Source organism: Pholis gunnellus, assembly GCF_910591455.1.
Source record: "Pholis gunnellus genome assembly, chromosome: 11".
Taxonomy (NCBI): domain Eukaryota; kingdom Metazoa; phylum Chordata; class Actinopteri; order Perciformes; family Pholidae; genus Pholis; species Pholis gunnellus.
In genome coordinates this window covers 19,257,189-19,281,114 of record NC_136538.1, presented here as the reverse complement: position 1 = coordinate 19,281,114, position 23,926 = coordinate 19,257,189, and the positions used below count along the sequence as shown (strand labels likewise).

Sequence of the window (23,926 nt, the reverse complement as noted above, 5' to 3'; positions counted from 1 at the left end):
ATGAGAAGATTTCCCATCTGATCCTTATAAAAAGGAATTAGGTATCAGAGAAAATCTGGTCTTCAGTGTGCTCGTATGATCCATACACTTTCTGGCAACCCCCGTTTTTGTCATTCTTCTGTAAAAGTGAATCAAACTTTAAGAAATCCAGAAAATAAAAGAGGCTGTCAGGCTTTAGTGAGCCTCTCGTCCCACCTGTGCCTCCACATTGAATCCCTCTCTGTCCAATAGTGGGACGGCAGCATACCAGCCCTGCCGCCACCACCAGCACGGCCGCAATGACACAGGAAGGTACGTCTGCTCGAGGAGGTGTTGGTGTCGGTCACTGCCAACTTTGTACTCTGACTTTTGGCATGTGGCCTGGGCTGCTTGAACCCCTCCACCTGCTGCCTGCTGCCTGCACACTGATGAACCACTTCTGAATGGTCGTCATTGCACTGGGGCATCTTAACACACACACACACACACACACACAAACACGTAAATGAAAACAACAAGCAAAGCTCAGCTCTTGACCTCCCAGTACTGCTGTGTGTCTTGATGCTTTAATGCCCTCTCATGGACTGGCTATTTAATTTCCTGTGTGGAAATCAACAGCCATTTAACTGACACCCAGCATGACCCTCTGACATCCCTCCAACTACCGCAGCTGCCACCCAGCGAAGCATTTTAACCTTTTTTTATATTACAAATACAAAAACCAGACCCGCCAGCCTTCAACCGTTTGTATCCACAGTACTCGGCTGATGCCCAGTCGATGCCTGCCTGTGCTCGCTGCAACCTTCCCTCCGCATGGCTCAGGCACTAACAGCCAGCCAAGCATGTTTATGAGCGTATAGCACAGCACAGAATGCCAACCTGCATGGGAAGCTGTATAAACCGAATGCACAGTGTCCTTTTGTTATCTATTCTTCTTTGTCTCCTCTCCCCTGCCTGCTCTGTTTTATTTGTGTGAAGAGAGCCTAAAGGCGTCAGTATGCTTCAAACTTTGTAGGATCACCAAACCGACTCTAAAAACCACCTCCCCTCAGAGCGGTCCGACGTTTAATTTATAGGGGCTGCGTCCAATATTTTTTTGTTACTTTCTGAAACAGACAATCTGGTGTAAACACTTATTTTCGGCTTGTGGACCTTCTATTTAACTAAGATAAGTATGAAAGAAATAGGTCATTTGTGTGATTCGTGTAGATCCAATGGACTTTTAAACTGATGTCCCCCTTACATGACTTTTGTAGCAGTAAGATTATATTAATTCCTTATATGGACATACTAAAATTTACTTTAAATCCACATTCTAAAACTGACAATAAAAAAATAATTCTCCACCCTTGGGGGTTCACATCTTTGTCACCTTTTTCACACCAGATTGCTTAACTCAAAAGTGTAGTGTGACACATTTTACAGTGTCATATATATATATATATATAGATTTATTCATTGTGAGAGTCTTAAACACGTCGAAGCCAAGATTAAATGATATTGGAGCGATGCGATACATTTATAAAATTACTCAAATGGAGCATTTGGAAATAGTTAAGTGCTTATAAAACACCACTAAACTATTAAGATGTCCTCTTTTAGACACACTGCCAAAGAAAAATTGACATTATTACCTCTTTGGCTGGGCTTTTATGCCTATATTTAAAAATAAAGCCAAAGATGAAATGTGAAGACTCAATGAAATATTCCCATTAGTTAGATGGCACAACTACGTCCCATCGACCGACACGGTGCTCCGTTATTCATCGGTGTCGCCCCTCTCTACTGAGGCAGGCTTTCACCGTCGTACAGACCAGTTTGAATGAAGCATACTGAACCCTTTATAGGTGATCGTCAGTCACGTGACGAGCTGCTTCAGGAATTAGGGTTTGATCGACAAGTGGATGCTACTCCGAAAAGTTGTGAATAACGGATTTATCTTGAGACTTGATTACAATTGTTAAATTTTTTTTACATACAGCGTAAAATTGAAGAACTTGGTTTTGAGATTTTTGAGAGGATGTCCTGAACTTAAAGGTTTCTGCTCGGTTTGACTCTGAAGTTGGATGCTGCATGTTTTTAAGCCACCGTCATCGCATGAACCCACCAACCCTGTGAAAACGATTCAAAGAATGCCATTCAACACGCGGTGAACGCCTGACGGCTGTTTGTGCCAGTTGTCATCTTCAGTTTTCAGTGTTTGTTTTCCGTTCAGATGTTAAGATGCAGGTATTAAACACATCACTGTTTTCTTGCCTTCTTCATTGCCCTCCTTCCTACTTTATAAATGGAAGGTAAGGGAGGATCATTGGAACATGACTAACACAAAAATGAGTGTTTATACAGTAATTTGTGTGCTTATTCTTAATCTGTTTGTGTGCATGCTTGTGGACATTTCCTTCAGTTGTGTGTTGGTGTCATTAATATGTAATAATATGTATAACTGTGTGGTCAGACGTTCAGTTGCATGCACATGCTATGGGGTCATGTAGGCTAACAGACAGTTTAACATGAACTGGTTAGATTACAGTGGGTGGTGTTTGACCTGCAGAGTATGGGTCAACAGTTTGAATATTTGTCGACTTTTGACTGCCACTTTTCGCAAAGTCGTTCAGTTGACAGGTGTCTCGTACTAAAATGAATGAATTGATTTCAGTGAGATAGAAGCACCTCATGGGTTCAGCAAGTAACTAAGTCACTTCATTCATTAGTTCATTCATTCATCCATTCATATTTGCTCCCTTGAGACCTTCAGGAGGAAGGAGGCTTGTCTAACACTGAACCAAGATCAGTTCATCACTTATCTTGTGTTGTGTACTTTATGGGACTGTGCTGAAATGTATGTTGGTGTTTTGTGGGTAAAGGGGCTGCTTTCCTTTTGTTTTACCCGTTCTGAATGTTTACCGTTTTAACTGCTCCCAAAAATGTTGATTGTATGGAGGATGATTTTACCCAAAAAGAACGTTTTTAGTTGATTACAACCAGGAAAATGTTTGGCTAAATATATGTTCATAAAAAGAGACAGTAAAGGGAAACGTACTTGTGGTAAATCAGGAATATGAGATAATAGGTCAGATTATTAGATTGGACTTCCTACAATTTTCAATGATGCATTTTTTTGATGTACTATCTTCCAATTGTGGCTTTCCACAGTAACTCAAACATTGTTCTCGGTATATTTTACAAATTCTATTTTTCATAGTTTTTGGTTTTTTCTCTTTTTTTTGGCGGATTTCTGATTCCATACAAAACATCAACAATCTCTTTTATTGGACTCTATAACTAAATCAGCAAACATATATTTAAACCCAAAAATATAAGGAAAAAGGGTAAAAAGAAAACAACATGAATTTGCTCCAAAGCAGTTATTTGAATTGTAATAATAGAAAATGTTTCCAAACTTTAAATGTTTTTTTCCCCCCATTTTCAGTTTGCTATTTATCTATACAGTAATACATTTCTTTGATCATAATTGGCCTGAGTTTGCCCAGTGGTGCAGGAACAATATGTGAAATGGGATGGAAACGTTTGTTGGCGCATTACTTTGCTTTAGTTTGTCCTGCTGACTGAGTGAGCTCAACCACTCTTCTGTTTGTTGGACGCCTACTTCTCAGACGGTGTCCTTACTGTCTTGTCTCTCTTTCTTTCAGCATGCAAAACCTTACTAAACAAAAAGTCGGACGGTGTGAAGGTAAGTTTTCTGACCCATGAGGGTTTTATTGACTTTACTGCTTCTGTCTCTCTTTGTGTCTGTCACCCTAACAACTCTCTAATAACATGTATCTTTGATAGTATGAGCATCTGGAAAAGCATTATGTATTTTTAGTTGGATAACCTTTGTGCTCTGGTGCTCCATTGTTTAAGATGTTTGTGTTTTAGGGAAAAGGATTGATAAGAATAAAGGTGGGGCTCAGGTAATACAGATGTGATATTAAAGTGAAAGTAAGCGACATAAAAAGACCGATTAGGCTTTTGAAATGCTTTTTGTTTTCTACCTCCAGGTTTTCTGTGATTCACAGCGATTCGAGCAACCGTCGTGTCTTGGTGCTCACTTTGTTTTAACCGACGGTCAGCGTCAATGCATGCAGTGAAGCGCCACGATCAACAAGGGCCAAAATAAAATCCCCAGTACATACAGTAACTTAAACAATAACTAAATCCCCGAAAACATTCTACAAATAAACTGCACGTTCAATGATTTAAATCCTTTAGGTCTCATTTAAATATTAACTTCCTCTATTGTTTTTGCAGCTAATTCCTTTTTCCTGCTGAAGCCCTCTTAGTGTCCCTTTGTCTCATCTTTGGTCCTGTGTAAGCTTGTGCAGCTGTTTTTGTTTTTCTCTCTTTCTGGGATCAATCTGGCAGCTTCACTTTTTTTACTCTTTTGACGAGTTCCTTGTTTCCCGATGACCCCTTATTCTTTCCTCCTCCTTTCCATTGCTGTCTGTCAGAAAAGGAAGTCCAGCTCGAGTGTTTGTTTGATGGTGAGATCGGCTCTGTCGTTTTCGTTCATTTTTCATTCTTTGTCTCTCTTCGTCTTTTCGAGGCTTTATTCCCCCCCTTCGGTACTCCCTCTCTCCTCTCTGTTTCATCTGCTTCTTCTTTTCTCCTTTTGGGCAGAGATGTATGAGGCTTTTGGTCTTGTTCGATTTCTGTTGGATTTCCTAACTCCATCCAACATCCCTGCATCCCCTTCTGCCATAAGCGCCACCAAAACCATTGCAGCTCCTGACAAATACCACACTCACACTCACCACATTCCAGTTTTCTTCTTCTGATGTCTAAGATCAGGCGTTTTGGCTTACTTGCCAACATCCCTGACCATCACAGGACTGAGGGACATTTTAATCACTGTAAACATCGATATACAATCATTTTCAGTTTTTTTCAATTATTGTATATTCATCGTACCCCCATTATCTTTCATCGAGAACTTTTTTTTTTCTCCCGCTACCTGTAAATAGAACGTCTGTCTTAGTCCCCTGCAGATAGTCAACACCTTAAATTACTGACAGTTCAGGACTGAGGTACAGATTAAGTGGTGTAGACAAAATAACGTAAAATACATTGGAATTTTAAGATCATTTTAGTATTTCCTTAGTAATTTGGTCTATTTATCTTATCTACAGCTAGAAATATAAGCCAATAAACGGTACGGTAAGAGCAGAACAAGCTTGCCTGTCAAATCCTGAAACGGTTCTCTCTAACCCTGTAACAAAATATCAAGGCCGTAGAAAATGAACAAAGTCTTAGTAGTTGCTTCATAATGCTGATGTTCACTGCATATTTGTACTTCTTGAAGGAACCGTAGTTTAGTGTTGCACATTAGATTTTCTGTTAGAAGATGTTCCTAGTTGGCCAGGGAGACCGCCAAGATACTTTTTAAAGTCACACGGGGGTATTCGCTCGTCTGAGAGTGTTAGATAAACAGCTGAAAAAGCTCCCAGGGCTGTGCTCTTAACCTTTCATTTACCATTCGTCCACCTCTTAACTTTCCTGTTGGAGTGCTGATCAGCATTCAAGAAGCTCTTCTTTCTCCTTCCCCTGCAGTTAGCCTGAGGATGAAGGGGAGAGTCCAGCTCAAACTGTGTTTTCTTGTTCACCTCACACATCCCATTTTTAATCCGTAGCTACAACCTTACACCTCTGTTGTGCAGCTGAACCGCAATCCTGGCTTGCAGGTTCCAACAACACAAGACAAAAATAATTGTTTGAGTGAGCAAGAAGTATAATAATACAGGTGCACTCCCGGATGTAGTATTGCACTCCAAAAACACTAGATCGCTATGACAAAAACAACAACAACCATTTTGTGTTCAGAATAATACGAAACATGACCAGTAAACTGACCTAAAATCAGTGGAGTTCCCCTTTTAATACATAAACCAATTTTTGTTGAACACATTTATTAGTTTATTTAAAACATATGTTGTATATACTCTGGCTCAGCAACGTCAAACAGACTGCAGGGGGCTGTGTGAGGCTTAAGGTGAACTTAGCAGTTGTAGTTTTGTTTGCTTAATATTGTCTTCAATGAGCCAAGAGTGGGAGACAACAACATATCAGAGAAAAACCTGTCCTCAAGGCCTTTCACTGCATGCACAGACCTGAACTGGTAACCATTATTACAAACTTATTGTCGGACTTGGTTACGCATATTTTGGCTGTGCTTCTGCCAGAAATGGTTCACCGATTTCTGGTGTTTTAGGTTCAAACTTGTGATTTTTTTCTTCTTTTAATCCCAGCGGATGTTGATTTCACCTATTTGTGAAAGTGCTGGGAACATCCTTAAAATCCAATCTGAGGATATGTTCACTGTTTTAAAAAATGCATGTGCTGACTAACTGTTCTGTATTTTTTACTTTTGTTTTAATGTTGTCAAATGTCTGCAAAAGTTGTAGACAGTAAATGCCGGAACACAGCAGGACGCTGGACTCAGAGTCCTTTCAATCACTCAATACACAGCTTTATAATAGAAATATAATCAGTCAGTACACGCACATAGTGGTTTAAGCAGGACACTAATCTGTTTCTACTAGTTCCTGATGATCAAAAGAAGATATTATTTTGAAGCTACATGCACAAAAGGCTTAGGAGAATACAACAACAACAACAACTGCCCTTTTTAAAGTGCACAAGGCAGCAGGGTTCAGATGATTGATACAGTTCTCCAAATAAACCCGTTTTAGCATTGAACCCCACTCCCACATTGTGCAGTTTTAAATTCTACACACACAATATGTGTAATACTTATACTGGCCGTGAAATGGCTCCATTCGTTGTCGAGCTGAGATTCCCAGCGGCTGGTTTATGGTTCAGGAGCAGTGGGAGTCATTCTGTGTTGTGTTTCTTTGCCCCAGTCGCAGGGAAACAACAGTAAAAACAGTGTAGTAAGCAGCAGCAGCACCAAAGACAGCAGCATGTCATCTTCAGCACCAATGGTACCTCATCTCTATTTGGTTTCTCTCACATTGCTTTTTTTTTTTTTTACGGCATCATTTCATTGTTTACATCTTTTCAATGTTTAGTTCAGTCTCCTCCTCATCTTTGTGTGTCACACCCCATGTAAAGGGAAATCTTTTTTTCTACCTCGTCCCCTCTCTCGTGCCTCATCCTCTGCCTCTTTGCTTCTGTTTTGAACACAAACTGTGGTGTTGGACGTGGATTTGATGACTTTAAAATTGAACGACTGGTTTGTGCCTTGGAGTGTCTCTCCCGGCTTGTGTTTTACCCAGACCTCCCGTGGACACACCCGTGTGTGTGTGTGTGTATATATGTATATATATATATATATATATATATATATATATTTGCACAGTGCGCTGCACTGACAGGTAGACGAATGACTTTCATTTTGCGGAACAACAGCAGGCCCTTCAATCATGTCCTGCTCTGCCGTTTCCTGGTGACTCATTGTTGATGGTTTGCCTTTTTTAAGAAGAACAGGTTTATATCAATTATTTGGAAAGCAGAGCTCAAGAAAGATTGAACCTCTACTACATCAGAGGACATTTTTGTTTTTTCCAAATTGCTCTTTGATATGCGAATCGTGAATGACGAGGACTTATGGGTAAAACAGGAGCTGGAGTGGACGGGTAACAGAGAGACATCATGATTGTGTGAGGATGCAGCCCCTGTGTTCATACAGTATATGTAATGGGATTCAGCCATATATATACTTAAAACATTCAATAAGGCTTGAGCAATGCTTTCCCCAGGTTTCAAACATGACAAGACAGATCTCAACGTGATCAAAGCCAAACCTCATTTCAGTGCATCAGTAAAGTCTGTTGCTGTTTTAGTAACTGGCCACACAGTTGGATTAAACTTGCTAAATTAAACCCTAAGGGAAGGCATTGAGCTAAGGATTGGTTAATCCCCCATAATCCCATATGTCATCGAAGGGGCTGGATGTTCTGAAGTTGTAGTTCCTGGATGTTTGGTCCAGTGTCGATTTGTATATCAGGAGACGGACAGACTGACCAGACCAGCACACTGTGGGTTTGTTTTCCATACAAGGAAAGCGGTACTTGGAGCTCTTCAACTTGCTTTGTGCAGAATGTTTCTGTGGCAGGGGTCACGGTTGAGGATGAGGACTGGATACACAAACACACAGGCTGCCAATGCTAAATGCAGCGTTCATGCCATGTGGAATGGGAGGCTGTGAACTTCCAGGTGACATGAACGCAGCATAACATCTGCACACACACACATCCAGTCACTCACAGAAACCCTCCTCCTCAGTCGAGGCCCCAGCTGGTGAATCTGGGTTTAGCTGTTCCAAGTCTTCATGTTTTCCTGCATTTTGGAGACTCTTAACTTCTCCTGTAGGCCACATTGCTAAAGACAGACTTACACTGAGCACCTTGTCATCTACAGTGATATATTAAATCCACATAAATGCTCCTCAGCCTCTGTACTGTAGCTTCTGTGCTTTGTTGTTTTGGTGTGCGCACATGCATCTGTTTAGTATGTTTGTTGTCACTGAGTACGTTGGTGTTCCCCTTACACCCCCCCACTCTATCGCCTCCCTGCATGGTAAAGTGTCTCCTACCTCCCCCCAGGAAGCCCAGACAACTGTCGTACACAACCCAGCTGACGGCACCAAGGTAAGCCTTCCTTCTCCCGCCACTAGCCGCTAGCCACTAACACTCGCAAGTAACTCATGGAGGATTTTCTCTAAATATACTTCATACATCGCTGTCAACTGTAACTATGTTGACTCTGTGCGTTTTTCATTGTGCACCTTATGTGAGCTGGCCTGGCCTCTGTCAGTGCGTTTCATTACGTCTCTTCCTGTTTACCAGGAGGGATTTCACAGGAGGGTCAAATCCTGTGAACTCCCCAAATCTGGAAGCAGATCAGTCGAGCTCCTGCTTGTAGTGAGGGGTAGCACATTCATGGAGCCACTGGAATACATGTAGAGTTTATTATGATCAGTTATTTGTTTAAACAAATGATGCTGTTCTGCTTATCCAGGATTTAAATGAATTGGGATAAAAAAAAAGTGAAATAAATAATGAAAAAAATAATATTGCAATTCCATTAAAGTAAATAAGTCCAACTGGTCAATACTAACAAAGTCCAACTCTGTTGGTTAAATGTTGTTCTGACATATCGGCACCTGATTTCGACTGGTTGGACTGTGTAGTGTGTACAAGATTATGGAGATTTTAAAGTTGAAAAGGTTTGATCAACTGATTGCAATAACGTAAACACACAAATGCAAAACGTTACATTTATTCAATTCAATTTTCTAAAATGTGAATACAGCCCAATATCACAAATTACAAATTTGCCTGAGAGGGCTTTGTCATATGTCCAACAGACTCCTCGGACCCTCACGTCGGATAAGGATGAACTCTCCTGTAAAACAATCCTATAACAGGGAGTTACCAACCAACTAGTTGGTCTCGTCTGGCTTAACCAATAGATACAATTGGGTATCATCTGCATAACAATGAATGTTTTATGGAGTGTTTTCTATTAATCCTTAAAGGAAGCATATATATAAGGTGAATAGAACTAGGCCAAGCACAGAACCTTGTGGGACTAACTTTGGTGTGCATGCACAAACTGGGATCGATCTGGTGAAAAGGATTTAAACACGCTTAATGCGCTTCCTTTAATGCCAATTAGATTTTCCAGTCTCAGTATTAGGATGTGATGGTCAATGGTGTCAAATGCAGCACTGTGATCTAACAAGTACAGAGAGAAGTCCTTTACCAGATCATTTGTAATTATCACCAGTGCTGTCCCTGTGCTTTGATGAACTCTAAATCCTGACTGAAAATCTTCAAATACACTATTTTTAAACTATAATAAAAAATAGTTTAGTATTTCTCAATTATCAGTGACTTCAACAATAACAAGCTCCAGTTGTACAAAAACAAAAAATGAAAAAATCTTTATTCTTAAATGAAATACATTTCCCCCCCCACCCTAAGTCATTAACTTAGTTACTAGATGACTGTTTCTACACACATGTGGCCTTTGCTGTGTGATGAAGCGCTGCTACACCACACAGTTATGAAGAGTAGGGACAAACTTGAGCCAAATATTATTTATCAAAATGAAACAATGTAAGCACTAAAAATAAGCATGCATTGACTATCCGGTGAGGCGCCTCGACTGTAAAACACTTTGGGGAAACCCAGGCAAACTGACAAGTATATCTTGAAAAACTCTGACTTCTTACTAAAACGGGAACCCTCCACCATGCTGCTTGTGCTGTTGAAACATTACTAGTATTACTAGAGATTCAAATGCCAGTGCTGTTCCACAATTATCTTTACATTCACACTTCTATCACAAAGACTTGCTTCCTCTCGGGGAGCGGTTACACACTAACATGCACTCGCAAACTCCTTCCTGTCACAATTAGTCACACGATTACAGATTGCCCACACACTTTGCTGCTCTTCTATGTGTGGCTCTCTGCGCTTCCCTTCGCTGCTGTCCTGGCTGGTTTGTGCTCCTGGGAGGGGGTTCTCCATCTGTCCGTCAGGTTGTCTTTGTGTCCATATGGGAAAAGTGTCCAAAGCTTCCCAAGCCCGTCTCTCATTAAAAATATGATTTGTCTTGCTGTTTCTCTCCCCCCCCCCCCCCCCCCCCCCCCTTCATCATCCATCCTTCTCTCTTCCTCTAACCTCTCTGTCTGACAGGGCTCCACGGAGAGCTGCAATAACACAGAAGAGGAGGAGATGAAAGGTAGGAAAGGTACTTATCCAACTTTCACCTACTCTGCATGTCTCTCTTTGTTCACTGTATATTTCGTCACTGTGTTGATGGAGAAAGATTACAATATATTTCTTCGCTTTGTATTCGAGGTGACGCATGGCTACTGGGTAGAGGTTTAGGGCAACTGTCAACTCATCCTTACTCAAGGTATCGGAGGCTTGAAGATCCAGTCAGCTTAGTGGTTGAAATACGACGGACGCCTTCAAGCATCGCAGTAAAGACATGACGTGAAGAGTTGGATGTGAATACGCTGCTTGTATGGGGGCCGATAACGGTGTTGCATAAACTTTTGCTGTTGTCTCCATTTACGTTCAATTGCTCCAGAGCCAAACGCCAAAACTTCTTTGCCTCATTTTCATTGTTGGTGTGCATGAGTGCATATGCATGCCAGCATCACTCGCCACTTAAGCCTTTAATTAGTCGTCTCAGCTCGGGGATGACCCTTTTAATGTTTGCAGGTGAATGAAGTAGGACAGAGCTACTGCCAGGAAAACATTAATCCAGTTACTTAAGGCAGCTTTCTGTGGGTTTACCAGTCCTTGATCTCATGGTGGATAATCACTGACATGCAATCGAGAGGCTGTTCCGAGTTTCCCTGAAGTTCAGCGCACTCATTCATACAACTTCCTTTTAGATGCATGGATTGCTAAGTGAATGTAACATAATGTATCTTGTCTACTCTGAGTTACAAACTCAAACTGTTCGAGGATGCATTAACTCCTCCATGTAGAAAATCAGAGTGAAGGAAAGTTCTCTTAAGATGAAGCACGGAACGTCTTTTTGATACAAACAATTCTGCAGCTCACAAGTTTTCTGCAGCTTGTTGCATCGGCTGATCCGAAGTTTGGGTGTAAATTAACACTTACTGCTACGTTGTGATTGTTTAGTTTCACACTAAACTCGTCGCTCACTACCTCACTAGAGCTGTTGCTAATGTTGGATCACACGGGACCTGAGAGGGTTGCTTTCATCGGGTTTATTTCTTACTTTCTGGTGTGAATCAGCTGGTTTTGACAATTTCCGTCTGTGTGTGCAGTTGGTTTCTACCTCACTGCTCTGTATTGATGCGGCTTCTAAAGCGTGTTCTGATGAGAAAATCTATTCCCAAATCTTCTCTTGGCTTTTCTTTTTTTAACATAAATTAAAACGGAATACTTTTGGTTTGTGCTCGGACGAAGCAAGTCATTTAAAGACTCATCGAGCTGTGGGAACGTGCGATTAGGGCTCCTGCGATTAACAGTTATTTTTATTATTCATTAATCTGCTGATCATTTTCTCAATCGTTTTGTGTATAAATTGCCTGTTATAGTTTTCCACAGCCCTCGGAGATGTATTTAAATATCTTGTTGTATTTGATCAACAGTCCAAAACCCAAAGATACCCAAAGTTTCCTCTCATAAATGACAGAAAAACAACAAATCTGCATATTTGAAAAGCTGGCATTTTTGATTAATCAATTATCAAACTAGTTATTATAATAGATATTTTTTTCTTACAGATTAAACAATCTATTGAATGACAAATGGGTTCACTTCTAAAGAGTGAGGATAGTAAGCTCACTGCCAGTGTGCATCTGTTTGTATTTGTGTGTCTGTCTTCTGATGGGGGGGTGCAGTGGCTGCCTGTGAGTCTACTGGTTCAGACAGTGCAGTGGTAAGCCAGTGCAGCACCACTGAGGAACAGACCCAGACCCTGTCTCCTCGCTGCCCACCACCTACCTGTAAGTCGGCAGCAGTTCACCTGACTCACCTGTCAGCTCTTGTCTCTGTGTCCTGACCTTAACCAACTAAAATCTACCCTGCAAGCAAAACAAACTCCCTTCTCCTCCACCCTGTCCACCAACGTACTGCACTGTTTCCCCTCTGTCCTCCTGTGCTGCCATCTACTGGCACCCAGGCCTGCCTACAAGCTACTGTTCAGTCTCTACACTCAGTGTCTGGAGGCTAATTTCCTACCATATCTGCTTCGTCTACTTTGTGCAGAATAAACCATTTTATAAGCCATGCATATGGTTATATACATGGCGTCTCAGCTTTGCTAAATATAACTTTATTTTACTGGGATGACTGTGCCTGCCTGCAGCTGGTCCCCTGCAGGAGGCTGCTAGCAGCCCCAGTGTCCCTCAGACCAGTCCAGCTCAGAGCTCCTGTCTCGGTCCTGAACCAGAGTCCGCTCTGGCGCCCCCCGCAGGCGTCAGCCGCAACCTGCAGCAGAGTAAGTGCCAGGCAGGTTGTGCAGTGCTTGTGCAAAGGCTCCCCAAGTAGTGTTCATATACCGTCTGTTCTAACTTTCTGTGCCACCTGATGGCACAAAGTTTGAGGATTTATGAACACAGAGGTACATGCAGGTGTGGAGGGTTTGTAAGCCGTCTTTTCTGGCTCCGCAGCTGCATGTTCAGTGTGTGTGTGTGTGTGTGCATGCAGTTTGTGCATTTCTGGTGTGATGTGCTAATGAATTTATGCCAAAATCTCAGAAGTTCTGCTGTATTTGAGTAATTATTGGCAAGCTCCCAAAGAATTAGGTTTTTTTTTTATTCATAAATTGCAGTGGATTTCATTGGTGTGTGTGTGTGTGTGTGTGTGTGTGTGTGTGTGTGTGTGTGTGTGTGTGTGTGTGTGTGTGTGTGTGTGTGTGTGTGTGTGTGTGTGTGTGTGTGTGTGGGCACAGTGAAAGATATTTAGAGTTGCAAAGAGTTGTGAGCAGTTATCTTTTAATTTGTTATTTTAATGGTCTTCTCAAGCATTCGGTTGCCCACATTTCGAGCTGTGATATCTTGAAAAAAATGCATTGAGTAATCAGGTTGGTACATGGTGATTCTGTTTAATAATAGTATTATTAATTATTCAACTCAGCCAAATCCAAGCATGATGCTATTGGTGGACATTGACAAACCTCACTCTCATCATTGGGGGCAATGCACCTCCTGCCTCAAGGTTGTGTCCAAATGTCGGCGATGGTTTTACAGAAAACACGACTGTTTGTTAATAACTAAGAAATGTGAAGAAAAACATCTTTTGTTTGTTTCTGGGTGAGACCATAAAAGGGTTAAGTTCAGGTTTCCCTTGATGTTGTGTTTAATCTGAATAGTGGACATCATGGTGTGTTTTGTGCAGGGTGACTTCAAATGTCACTGTTACTGTTACCAGAGGCAGTGCCCATGTGATGAACTCATTTCAAATGTCAGAGGTTTCAAGGAAGTTCAGGCAGAGCACGCGGAGCGGGATTGCTATGTTCAACCCCCGAATGATTTCTGACGGTCTTAACACCTCTTCTGCTTGTCTTCGCCCTCCTCCTCCTCTCTATTTTCAGCTCGTAAACAGGAGATAATAAAGATGACAGAGCAGTTGATTGAAGCCATCAACAATGGGGACTTCGAGGCTTACACGTAAGTTTGCATAATGCAATTCAAACAACAAAACTCAGCCTCAAACAAGGCACTTGCTTGTTGTGGGATGAACAGACCTTGAAAGCTGTAAACTGTAATCTCTTCTGCAGCATCTTAATCTTAATTTATGGTTTGTTTTGTCCTCTGACAGGAGGATCTGTGACCCTGGACTGACTTCCTTTGAGCCAGAGGCTCTTGGAAACCTGGTGGAGGGCATGGACTTTCACAAGTTCTACTTTGATAACCGTAAGTTGCTCAGTGTTGTTTTTAATTTCCTAAAATCTAAATTAAGACATAAAATTGGGGGGAAAAAAATACAGATTAATGAGAGGGTTGCTGTGGAAAGGAACAGCCAGTGTCAACGGAGCCAGAGACTGCAGCTTTGCCCAAATTAAAGGAGCCCTGTGGAGTTTTCTTAGACAAAGGTTTTGTTTACATGCAAGACAAAAAAAAGGCAAACATTCACATTTGAGAAGCTATCGACGGTGTTTTGCGGGTGAATTGACTAATTGTTGCATCTTTCCTGTCTCATCTTAAACTCTGCTTTACAAACCTGTGTTGTGCTCTGAGGGACAGAACTTTAAGGTTCAAGTGGAGATTTTTGTATTTCCAAACATCTACTGTCACGCTGAATTTTTTGGGCAAAACGATAAGTGAGGCACGTTGAAACATGAAAATATCTATTTATTTAAATACATTTATGAATTCACTCACTCCCCTCAGTTATCTAATAGCTCCTCTTGTCATCTGAAGCGGCCGACATGTACTGTACATTGACATGTAATATGCCAAATGCTCTCAGATTTGGTCACTCGGATACCTGATAGTCATCAGAAGTCTATTTACAGCTGCTGAACTGCACTTTTCCATCCCCACAGTGCTGAGTAAAAACAGCAAGCCAGTGCACACCACCATCCTCAACCCACACGTCCATCTGATCGGCGAGGATGCCGCCTGCATCGCTTACATCCGCCTGACGCAGTACATGGACGGCCAAGGCCGGCCGCGCTCCTGCCAGTCGGAGGAGACGCGCGTGTGGCATCGCCGCGATGCCAAATGGCTCAACGTGCACTTCCATTGCTCAGGAGCACCGGCTGCACCCCTGCAGTGAACTGACAACACAGGCCCAGGTAGGGTGACGACGCCCCACTGTTATGACACTCTGCAGGGGGCAGTAAGAGTTTCATGCTGCATGTGAGGATTGTCGTAGACCAGGAGATTTGATGACTCGCTGCCAATTTAGGGAGCCACCATATGATTTAGAGGCACGCATAAAACAAAATGTCTTTTCCATCCGACGTACTCAAATGGCTTTTATTTTTTATTCCTATTTTCATGACATGCGGTTTAAGACTTTTATAACACGTTTATGACTAACTATACTATGACATTTTTTCTAAAACTGTATTTTGCATTTTTTTATGGTATACTATTCTTTTACTATTCTTTTACATGTTTTGGAACACTGTACTCTTTTATAACAACATATTTATGTCATTATTTTTAAGGACTTTTTTATGACGTACTATTGACTTTTGTGTCACATTTTTTACTACGGGTTTTTTTCATATTTTAGTACTTTTTTCCTACATCGTTGGGACTTTTTTGAATTTGTTCTACCTACTTTAAAAAAAAAATACGACACTACAGACTTTTTTCACTATACTATTTGACACACTGACTTTTTTTTTAAAGAATTTAACACTATAGGATGATATTTTTCGACATGTTACACTATGACTTTCTATTGACTCTTTTGGACATACGTACTATAATCAGATTTTTTTCTTTTGTTTTAATTGTGAAAGTCATAACTATGACTTATGACTTTCAACGTACTATACTAGACTTTTTAGGACATATTTTTATACATTTTTTTGCCAGACTATACTATTTTATACTGTATCACATTTTCATCACACTATACTATGACTTATCACATTTTTGTGATTTGTGGATCAGTGTATACTAAGCTTTTCACATTTGTATGACATACTATATTATACCTTTTTATCACATACTATATTATGACTTTTTTATTTGCATACTATGCTTTGACTTTTTATGACATTTTTGTGGAATACCATACTTTTCAGTTACATTTTGAAGACGTACTCTACTATGACTCTTGTATGACGTTTTATTGCCATTCTCATCGCATACTATACTCTGACTATTTAATCATATTTCTTATGACATACTATACTGTGCCTTTTTAAGCTACATTTACATAGCCTTCTATGGCCTTTTTATGCTGCTTTTAATTCTTTTATGTTGTTTCCTAAGCTTTGAATAACACAAACAAGATTCCAGTGACTGATATCTCAAAACCTCAACATGTAAATCTTAAAGCATCTGCATTGCTAGCTACACTTAGGGCGACATTTTCCCACTAACCTTTTGCGTTCTTCCTCCTCCAGCTTTGCCTGAACTCTAAAGCTGTTTGGAGCATTTATCTCCGTGGTCGGATTGGTGCCTGGATCCTGACCAGGAAGAAGCTGCTTGGAAAGTTGTAAAAACATAAAAGTGGGCGAAAACACAATATAAATTAAACAAAAAAAAAAAGAAATAAGAAGCCGATTTTCAAAAGCTTGCCTGAAAAGACCGATCACACAGACCAACACCAATCCAGTCCAACCCTAGCTATGTGATGTTCGGGCCCGGCGGACGTCAGCCCCTTCTTGCAGATGGTGCATGCTTCTGGTGGCGACAGAGGGGCGATGCTGTCCTGGTCTTTGTCTCCCATGGCCTTTATTTCCCCGTCTGTTTTGTCTGCTATCAGGAAAAGTATTATAACTGTTCTGTAAACAGAAAAAAAAGTACACTTCACACACATAGTGAATAGAACGGGGGGGCAGCAAGTATAATATTGGAAAAATGTGATTTCTGTTTTGTTTTGTAGAGAGCAGCAGAATGTCCACTACTAGAATTACTGTTTGTTTTACAGTTCACGGGTATATATCTGGCTTGGGTTTATGGGAACGAATATCAATTTAATATCAGAATTCAACATCCATTTTAGGTGTCAAAGTTTTAAAGGGGTTGTTGAAAAAGGATCAATCTTAATCAAAAAGGGGCGATTTAGTTTGATAGAATTGTGTATAAATAGGAGAAAGGGGGGAAACAGGATCTATTTTCAGGGTGTAGGGAAGCCAGTTAAGCATGCGTGTTATTTTGTATTTATTTGTTTTGCCTTGAGATCCCGAGGTGTAAATACCAACACAAATATTCTCTCACACACACACACACACACACTCAAGGTCCCTACGCTCCAGCCTTTAGGGTTAAGCCTCTGTCGAGCTTTAGACGCGTGTCCAGGCCAGCTCGTCCTGAAGTTGCAGAAGGCCTCCGTCTGTCTGCCCTGCAGTGATGGAGTTGAACACTGAGAGGCGCCATCCATCAAAGTCTAAAGCTCCGCTCATCTCTAAACTACCTAATCTGAAAGCATGGACGCACTCTCACGGCAACTTTGTACCTTTCTTTCATCTGGTTTTTTGTGTACTTTTGACGTGAAGCTTGAAATATTTAAACTATCTACTGGCCTGTACTGTTTTTTGCACAGACACTTAGGACTCAAAGCTGTTGCGTTCGCTCTCCAGAGGGAGCGAACCTTTCTGCAACTTCAGGTTACGCTCGCCAAAAAAAATGTTCCCCCGTCCACCCTACCTCTCCTCCTCTACTTCCATCATTCCTGCCTCTTATACTCTCCATGTCCTTCGCTTAGAGCCCGATTACTGTCCAAATAGCAACTCGCTGTGTAACGATGATGTCACCCTTATGCCTGTCTCTTGTTCTAAATTGTGTGTGTTGTCCGTCTTGGCTTGCTGTACTTCTGTGTGGAGTCCTGGAATTATTAAAAAAAAAAAAGCATGTTAAAAAGGGAACGCAGCTGATGGATTAAGACTAAAAGAGGGCATGATGGGAAAAGGGCTCTGCCGGCTGGAGGGCTGCGGGACCTTCGCTGATGGCAATCAATGGATTTGGTCCTTTTTGTCACCGTTTCTGTTGTAAATGTAATGGTTGTTAGTGTTTTGATGTTGATATTTTTATAGTTGTTTAAGCCAGAACTGTAAGAAAGATTTGGGCGACTGCCACAACCCTTTTTTACTGTCCCTATTTCCCCCCTCACACACACACACACACACACACACACACACTGAATGCTGAAACCTTAAGACCAAACCACTTATTACACACCTGTGGCAACTTATATTGGAACTCACAACATCATTATAAGCACATGAGATTCTCCCTTTAAAGAGGACAAAACCTATCTCTGTGTCAATGGTTAAACTTCACAGCACTGTTTTTTTTCTCTGTGTCGTAGAAACGTTGTGAGTTTGTGCTGCGCTGCTCCATAGTAACTCGTCACGACGATGCTCCAAAGCATCGCACACCTTTGGCTTTGTACGAACACCGAGAGCAGATTTTTAAAAATATATAAATAAAACATTGTGAATCATATGTGAGACCCGTCCTGCTGTATCAACCGGCTGTGCTTCTTTCTGAGTGCTGTGTCACATCTGACATGCCATGAAAGCCCCTCCCCCCCCCCCCCCCACACACACACGCACACACACACACACACACTTTTTGCACCATGATGACAATGTGTTTTAAAACCATTACTGAAACTGTTGTTTTTTTTTGTTATGGTTCTAAGTAGATCTGTTTGTGCTGTGGGCCCAGTTGTGTGTTGATGCCGCCGATCTGAAGAGATGCTTTTCTTTGTGTATTTCCACACAGTCAGGATGTTTAAATGGAAAAGTGAGATGCAGTTAAACTTTACTTGTTACCTTTTAAAGACGGGAAACTGATCTGAGGGAACAACCAGCTGCATCGTCAGTTTGCCGAAGTATTTGGACAGTTGGATCAAGTTGAAAATTGTATTTTTGATCGATCAATATGAGGCCAGAATTGATCTTCACAGCAGACATTTTGACAAAAGAAAAGCCCAGTTGTAAAAAATGACTAAATTTCTGGGATACTATGTTGTTAGTTACACGTGTGCTTTTCTTGCCATGACAATAGATTCAGAATTGACAGATTTTGACCAAAGAACAGGGAGTTGATGCAGTGAACTAAATATGTCTTCCTAGCCTGTTAAAGGAACCCTGTGGAGTTGTTGACCAATAGCAATAGATGGAGCAAAGTTCTTCAGTGTGGTGTGATTCATATTCCTGCCAAAGGTCACACTATGCTACTGATCTACAGACGGTGACAACACGCAAGGAAGCGTAGCGATGTGTCAAAGGCAGTAGAAAATACACTTTTCAGACTCAAAGATAATGCAGAAACATTGTTTGCAAGAAAACTCCACAGAGCACCTTTAATCACCTCAGATTTATCCCAGAGGGGGACCACTTGTATTTTATCTCCTAATTGTTAAATTGAATTACTGCAGAATTCCTAATTCTCTGATTTATATACATTATATACATCAAATATTTTACTTCATAGTCTTTCCAGGGAAAAAAAAAAAAAAAGGTTTTATGCCACAATTATATGTCCATTTGCTCCTAAAAAGAGAAAAGCATGGCCGGACTACAGAGTGACCTCCCTGCTTCAGCTGAAGTCTCAATGAGACCCATTGTGATGTAATAGATTATTTAACATGACAGGGTATCGACCTTTGAGTCTCACTAATGTAAATAGGAAACGTGACCAAAAATAAGCTCACCTTCACACACACAGTGTAACTTCAGCTGTTCGCTGCTTCGACCTACAAGAGAACGATGGTTCACAGTAGATCAAGTAACGTGCCGTCTGTTGTTCTGCTTCATATACAGTTTAATAACTCCATAGTTAAAATACTTTGGCAAATGTCTCATATATATATATATATATATTAGATGCAAACAGAACCTGACTGACCTGAGGGGAAGAAAACATCATTGGAATGTTCAAAAAAAGGATCATTTAAAAGCCACAATCTTAAACAGCAACACTATATATGCAGTTCTACAAATGGAGGAAATATGCATGTCTACTTTCTGGTAATTTTTCACTGTTTTCTTGATAAAGAAATGGAAATCTGTGTTACTTGCATCCTCGAGGTTATGAAATGGCTCCGTCTGAGAAATCGAAATCAAGTGATGTCATCTCTCAGTAAATGCATCAACGATTAGACGAAAGCCGTAGCTTGTATGTAAGTAAGTTTATTGCGTCGTAGCCTTATACTAAAGGGGCTACGTGTGTCTATACTCTGAGTTTCATTTGGATGCTGGATTTTTTTGCATGATCATACAGTTAATAAACATACATTAAAAACTATCAGGTGTTTGTTTGGATGGTTGTTCTTCATAGCTTTATTAGAAAATGAAAGAGTATTTACTAAATAGAGCATTTCAACACTGGTGTCCGTTTCTCTCATGTTGCAGCTTTAAAATGTCCTCGTGTGGTGGACGCAGTTATTAAAGTATTTTATTTACAGCGGTTTTAAATGAAGCATAAAGACAATATACTGATATTACATATTTAGATATTTAAATGCTATATATCATGAGATGTGTAATAGTGTATCTGTTTAAATAATTAAGAGCAAGTTTTATTTTAAATGTGAGAATGTACAAGACTGGAATGTCTTAATGCATTCAATGTACATTCAGCATGGACTGGTTATATGTGATATTTAAAACAGTATTTGAAAAAGTTTCATATTAATTTCTATCATTTGGCATAGCTTGATTGAAAACACTTTCTTAACAAGTCTTTAAATGTTTATTTTAAAGTAATATTGTCCCTCTTATGCTGAGGATTTTCCATTCACACAGACTAATATTTAGTCATATTTATAGACTTTATACTTTACGATCAGTTGACTATCACTGCAGTACTGACAGTCACCTCTAGGGAGCGCCACAGACCAAACAAATCAACCTAAATGTCACAAGGCAAGTAGCATCTCATCAAACTTACAGTGAGCATGTTAGCAAAGCAATAGAACTTGTTTTCTTTTTAAAAGGTGTAATATCTTCATCATTTTTAAGTCTGTCTTTGCTTTAAGTTTTTGTTGCTGTAAACATTCCTCTTCATACCGGCCATTGAAAGACTTTATTGATGGGATACAAAGTCCTCAGTTTCTGCTAAAATGTATTTGAAAGAGAGACAAATCAATCTGGTATCTTCTAATCTAAAGTGGTGTTAGTGTAGAATTTCCTCTGATTGTACAATGAAGGCATTAACTTGAGGATCAATGACTGTAGATTTTATCCAACGTGTAGGGACAGTGGCATGTGACTATGGTCTTAAGATGTGAAGCGAGTGTTTTTATACCTCTGATTCATGGTGATCTCTTTCCTCCCTCAGACAGGACACGGTGTGGATTAAAATAAAAATACATCCGATTCTGCTTTTTCTAACTATCTTATCGTGACGGACAATATTATAGGAGTGCAATGCTAAACAGGTGGAGTAATCTTAAGTACTCATCTTTAACTGGGCTCCCTCATCTTCAGAACATTAGAAACACCTGTTAAAACTATTAACACCCCGACAGCCTCAAAAACGACCATCTCTGACAATATAAACAAAGACCGAACAAGGCAGGCTGTTGAAACAATAGCTGTAGATGGTGCTGCACAGGTGTACACACAGTGACAGTGTATTACACAATACGTTCCTGAAAACAACATGTGGGTCCGTGTGCTCTTGGAGGGTTCAGCATATAAAACACAAGAGCCACACGGTAGTCTTGATGAATTTTAATTACATCAAATGGATTTATGTAAAAAGTGGAAAAGGAGGAAAAACACTGTGTTTCATCATCACCATCATGTTCAACACAGCAACAGAAATCTGCATGTACTGGGCAGGTTACAGGTCACCTACGCTGAGGAACTCAGGAAGTAGATACACGATGCTGCGAAAGTAGGAAGTCCACTGTAGTGTACTTTTACCGTTTTCCTTTTCAGAGCAGGATGGGAAGCGACAAATGAGATGGTTTAGTGAGACTTCGATGATATAGGATTTAAGCTAAGATGACCAGTGTGTAGGGTTTGTGTGCGTGTGTGTGTCGCATTAGCCGTGGCTGCCAACCATGATTAGTGTCTCTCTCTCTCTCTCTCTCAGGTCACACAACCCTTCAGTCATGATTGGCAGTCAATCACACAGCCGTCATGGCTTCATGTCCAAGTCCATTTGGCAAATCCCCGCTGATCGCTGTCCTCCCCTCTGATTGGACAAAAGGACGTGGGGTGATTGGCTGATTGATTGCTTCCATGCAGATTGTGATAGTCTGAAATGTTTGGTGCCGACATGCTTTGAAAAATGTTTTGTATGAGCCTGACTGAATGTTGTCCATGCTGCCCATTCACAAAAAGACGTTCTATGATCATGGCGTTGGGCAGGGCAGAAGGAGGTCCGGCTGAGTTTGAAGTTGCACAGAAGATCCAAAGTGGAAGTCATCGGTCTGCTTTACGATTGCCCTTTTGGCTGATGTGTGAACATTGGCACTTCATCTTAGTCCGGAGAGACTAGTGCACATCTAGCAGTCTGTCACACTGAAGGACACGTGGCAGTGCAATCTGCCACGGCTTTAGTCCTTGTACAAAACAAAAACTGTCACAGCAACCTTTTCTAGCATTTTTCGGTTTCCTTGATTCAAGGAAGAAAAAGAAAACAGAGAAGGAAGCCACGTTTCTCTACTGAAGTGTCCTGGGCTTTAAAACAAAAACAAAAAAAAGGGAAGAAAGAGGAAACTGGGATATACAATCTTTTCTCACTGTAGACGGTCTCAGCAGATTAACTCTACTAGGCTTCAGACACACAGCTCCAAGGCCACCGTTCTCTCTGAAACCCAGGCAAGCAAAGAAGAGTGGAAAGTGTAGAAGAAGAAAAAAAATAGACAGATTAGAAAGCAAAGAGGAAAAGTTGAAAGAAACAGAGAACACAACACAGAAGAAAAAGAGAAGATTTAAAGTCAGAAATTGTATCAGACAGTGAAATCTGTGAGGAGACAGAGGGAAGCAGCCAGCCTGGATCTACATGCATCGTCAAGGGAACACGAAGGGGGAAGGATTTCAGCGCTACACTGAAGCCATGCAGCAGCAACAAGCAGCAAAGGGCCAGCTTCTGTTTCACCAGGAGGAAACACTCATCAGTCACCTGCAGCAACAACACGAGGAGCATCATGGAGGAGGGATACGGGGAGGTGTACCAAAGAACTCCTCTTGTTGGGGGGGACATTTGGGGACACAAACAGGCAAAGGCTTCATCCACTGAGAGCGACATGGCTGAACATCCCATATGCCATGCAGACCAGGGTCCCATCAGGCTCTGTGAACAGGCGTTTGGCACCACGGGGACGGTGGAGCGACGGACAGGACAGTGACGGACGGACGGGGGGGAGGGGGAGGCAGGATTGGGCTTACGGAAGCAAGGCATGGCAGGATGGACGACATCTGTTACACCATGTTTTAGGTTCCCATGGAGAAAAGACCGAACTCCCCCCCCCCCCCCCCCCCCCCCACCCCGAACCCTATTCCTCCCGCTCGAGCAGCACTCACTCACCACGCGCTCGCAGCATGGTAGCAGACAGACGAGGGTTTAGCAGCTTTGCTGCGGCTCCCCGCTCCTGCTTTTAGACTTTCTGCCCTCCACATCTGTAGGACAAAGGCAATGTTTATGTTACATCTGTAGACAGTGACACAAAATGTACCTTTATACCTGCATATAGATCAAAAAAATACATTAAAGCAACTTCAGACCAGCAAGTACAGAGTACAACAGCAGAAATAAATAAAGGACCGAGAGGCAGACGGTTCTACTAGTATTGGGCACAGAAAGCTGTGCTCGTCTTTGATTATAACTTAATGATTACAA

The 23,926-nt window shown here is 41.2% G+C and overlaps 1 protein-coding gene across 11 annotated transcripts in view; it reads left to right on the top strand.

Moving 5' to 3' along the window:
• Positions 1–20,377, top strand: part of camk2g2 (calcium/calmodulin-dependent protein kinase (CaM kinase) II gamma 2) — a 56,421-nt gene extending 36,044 nt beyond the window's left edge. The window contains exons 13-23 of one of the 11 annotated variants that reach the window (XM_079169169.1): positions 232–291; positions 3,630–3,670; positions 6,840–6,920; positions 8,544–8,588; positions 10,644–10,689; positions 12,335–12,439; positions 12,802–12,933; positions 14,029–14,104; positions 14,256–14,350; positions 14,983–15,234; positions 16,525–20,377. In XM_079169169.1, the coding sequence (XP_079025295.1) occupies positions 232–291; positions 3,630–3,670; positions 6,840–6,920; positions 8,544–8,588; positions 10,644–10,689; positions 12,335–12,439; positions 12,802–12,933; positions 14,029–14,104; positions 14,256–14,350; positions 14,983–15,215 (914 nt within the window). In that variant the 3' untranslated portion in view covers positions 15,216–15,234; positions 16,525–20,377. Of the gene's footprint in view, positions 1–231; positions 292–3,629; positions 3,671–6,839; positions 6,921–8,543; positions 8,589–10,643; positions 10,699–12,334; positions 12,440–12,801; positions 12,934–14,028; positions 14,105–14,255; positions 14,351–14,982; positions 15,235–16,524 lie in introns of all 11 variants that reach the window. The other 10 variants (XM_079169166.1, XM_079169171.1, XM_079169170.1 and 7 more) reach the window with 10 other exon arrangements.
• Positions 20,378–23,926: the final 3,549 nt, after the last annotated feature.